Below are 2,182 nucleotides of genomic sequence, written 5' to 3'. Positions count from 1 at the left end.
CCTGACACAACTCCATAAAACCGACTTGTGAGGTGAAGATTATCCCCACTTATAAACACATTATCATGCCATCTTCTATCCTATCCAATGTGAGACTCTTAACAGAAAGTGTTGATTCCACTTTGATGTAATGCATGGTACAAATTTCCATAACGAGTATCTTCTCCTCTAAAACTAAGAACTAAACTGATAAGAAAATAATTGATAGAGATGAAGATGATGCATATTCTTTTTTTGTTTTTTATCATTAATAAAAAAATAATTTTTTTAACTTTCAATTTAGTCCCTATAATTGACACATCATCACTTAAAAAAAAAATTAGGGTAAGGACTAAACTGATAACAGATCTACACATTCAAGGATTATTTTGTAGTTTATCATAAGTCGGAGACTAAAGTAACAACATGGTGTAAAGTCAAGGACCAAGTGACTATTTACTCAATTTATTGGCGTGTATAGTACGTAGGTGCCTATATAAAGCATTGCAAACTAAGTTAATGTATATCAACACATTCACATAATCACAAGAACTCAATTGATTCAATAATCATTCATGGGTTCTGAGAATGAGCACAAAGCAAGTGAACTCTTTGAAGTTCAAGCTCACTTGTACAATCAGTTATTTAGTTTCTTGAGACCCGTGTCGATCAAGTGGGCTGTTGAACTTGGCATACCAGATATAATTCAAAATCATGGCAAACCTATTACTCTTCCCGAGCTTGTCTCGGCTCTTCGAATTCCAGAAGCAAAAGCCGGTTGTGTTCACAGTGTCATGCGTTTATTGGCGCACAATAAAATCTTCGCAATTGTGAAGATAGACGACAACAAAGAAGCATATGCTCTTTCTCCAACATCAAAGCTTCTTGTGAAAGGAACTGATCATTGTTTATCTTCAATGGTTAAGTTGCTAACAAACCCAACTCGCGTCGAAAAACATTACCAATTGAGCACATGGACATCAATGGAGGACCTCACAATCTTTGAGACTCCATTATGGGATTTAATTTTACAAAATCCGACTCATTCCAAGTTATTCAATGATGCTATGGAAAGTGATTCTAATATGGTGAGGTTTGCAATGAGTGATTGCAAATCAGTTTTTGAGGGCTTAACTTCGTTGGTTGATGTTGGAGGTGGAACCGGAAACACTGTTAAAATTATTTGTGAGGCGTTTCCTACGTTAAAATGTATAGTGTTCGACCTTCCAAACGTGGTAGAAGGATTAACGGGAAATAACTATCTGAGTTTTGTAGGCGGAAACATGTTTGAATCTATCCCTCAAGCTGATGCAATTTTACTCAAGGTATGTATGCAGTTTTGTAAGTCATGCATTATTAAATAGCTTAGTTTCCTGATTCTTGATACATTGAATCCTAAAAATACCATCAAGTCTTTCTCATTTTTATTTTTGTTTTCCACCTTTGTAGTGGATTTTGCATAACTGGAATGATGATGACTGTGTCAAGATACTTAGAAATTGTAAAGAAGCTGTATCAAGGAAAAACAAAGAAGGAAAAGTGATCATAATAGATATTGTGATAAATGAAGAGCAAGATGAGCATGAAATGACAGAACTCAAACTCTTCTTTGACATAAGTATGATGGCTAATTTCGGTTCAACAGAAAGAGATGAAAAAGCATGGGAGAAAATCATCACTGAAGCAGGATTTACATCTTACAAAATATTTCATATATTTGGTTTCAAATCACTTATTGAACTTTGTGTTTAATTAAGACTTAATAGCAGTTTTCGCCCCCTAACTTTCACGAAGTTACGATTTTAGCCCCATAAGAAAAAAAAACTACAAAACCGTCCCCAAAGTTTTGCAACTGTAGCAGTTTTGGCCCTCCAACGCCAATTTTGATATAAAAAAAAAACACGTGGCACCTCACTTAGAGTGCCACGTCAGCGAAGACCGAATCAAAATTGGCCTTGGGGGCCAAAACTGCCACATATGCAAAACTTAAAGGCCGATTTTATAGTTTTTTTCTTAGAGGACAAAAATATTAAAAAAGTTTGGGAATATTAAGCCTTTAATTAAACCATATCACACTTTAATAAACAACTTTACATGTGTATGTTGTACCAAATTAAAATAAAGTGATAGATAAAATCACTCAATCAAATCTACTCAACAATATAGGTTGGTGATATGGTCAATTAAATTTGTTTTATCTTAG

General features: G+C 34.4%; 1 protein-coding gene across 1 annotated transcript; it reads left to right on the top strand.

The window, feature by feature from the left end:
- Positions 1 to 488: 488 nt before the first annotated feature.
- Positions 489 to 1,858, top strand: LOC11440821 (isoflavone 7-O-methyltransferase). The gene is made up of 2 exons (XM_003621832.4): positions 489 to 1,304; positions 1,429 to 1,858. The coding sequence occupies exons 1-2, from the start codon at positions 555 to 557 to the stop codon at positions 1,729 to 1,731; spliced, it is 1,053 nt and encodes a 350-aa protein (XP_003621880.2). The 5' UTR covers positions 489 to 554; the 3' UTR covers positions 1,732 to 1,858.
- Positions 1,859 to 2,182: the final 324 nt, after the last annotated feature.

Source organism: Medicago truncatula, chromosome 7 (assembly GCF_003473485.1).
Source record: "Medicago truncatula cultivar Jemalong A17 chromosome 7, MtrunA17r5.0-ANR, whole genome shotgun sequence".
In the NCBI taxonomy this organism is placed as follows: Eukaryota; Viridiplantae; Streptophyta; class Magnoliopsida; order Fabales; family Fabaceae; genus Medicago; species Medicago truncatula.
This window is presented reverse-complemented; position numbering and strand designations above follow the sequence as displayed.

Coding starts and splice junctions, on each gene's coding strand:
- LOC11440821 (XM_003621832.4), top strand. CDS start 555: ATGGGTTCTGAGAATGAGCACAAAGCAAGTGAACTCTTTGAAGTTCAA. Junction 1,305..1,428: donor CTGATGCAATTTTACTCAAG/GTATGTATGCAG, acceptor CCACCTTTGTAG/TGGATTTTGCATAACTGGAA.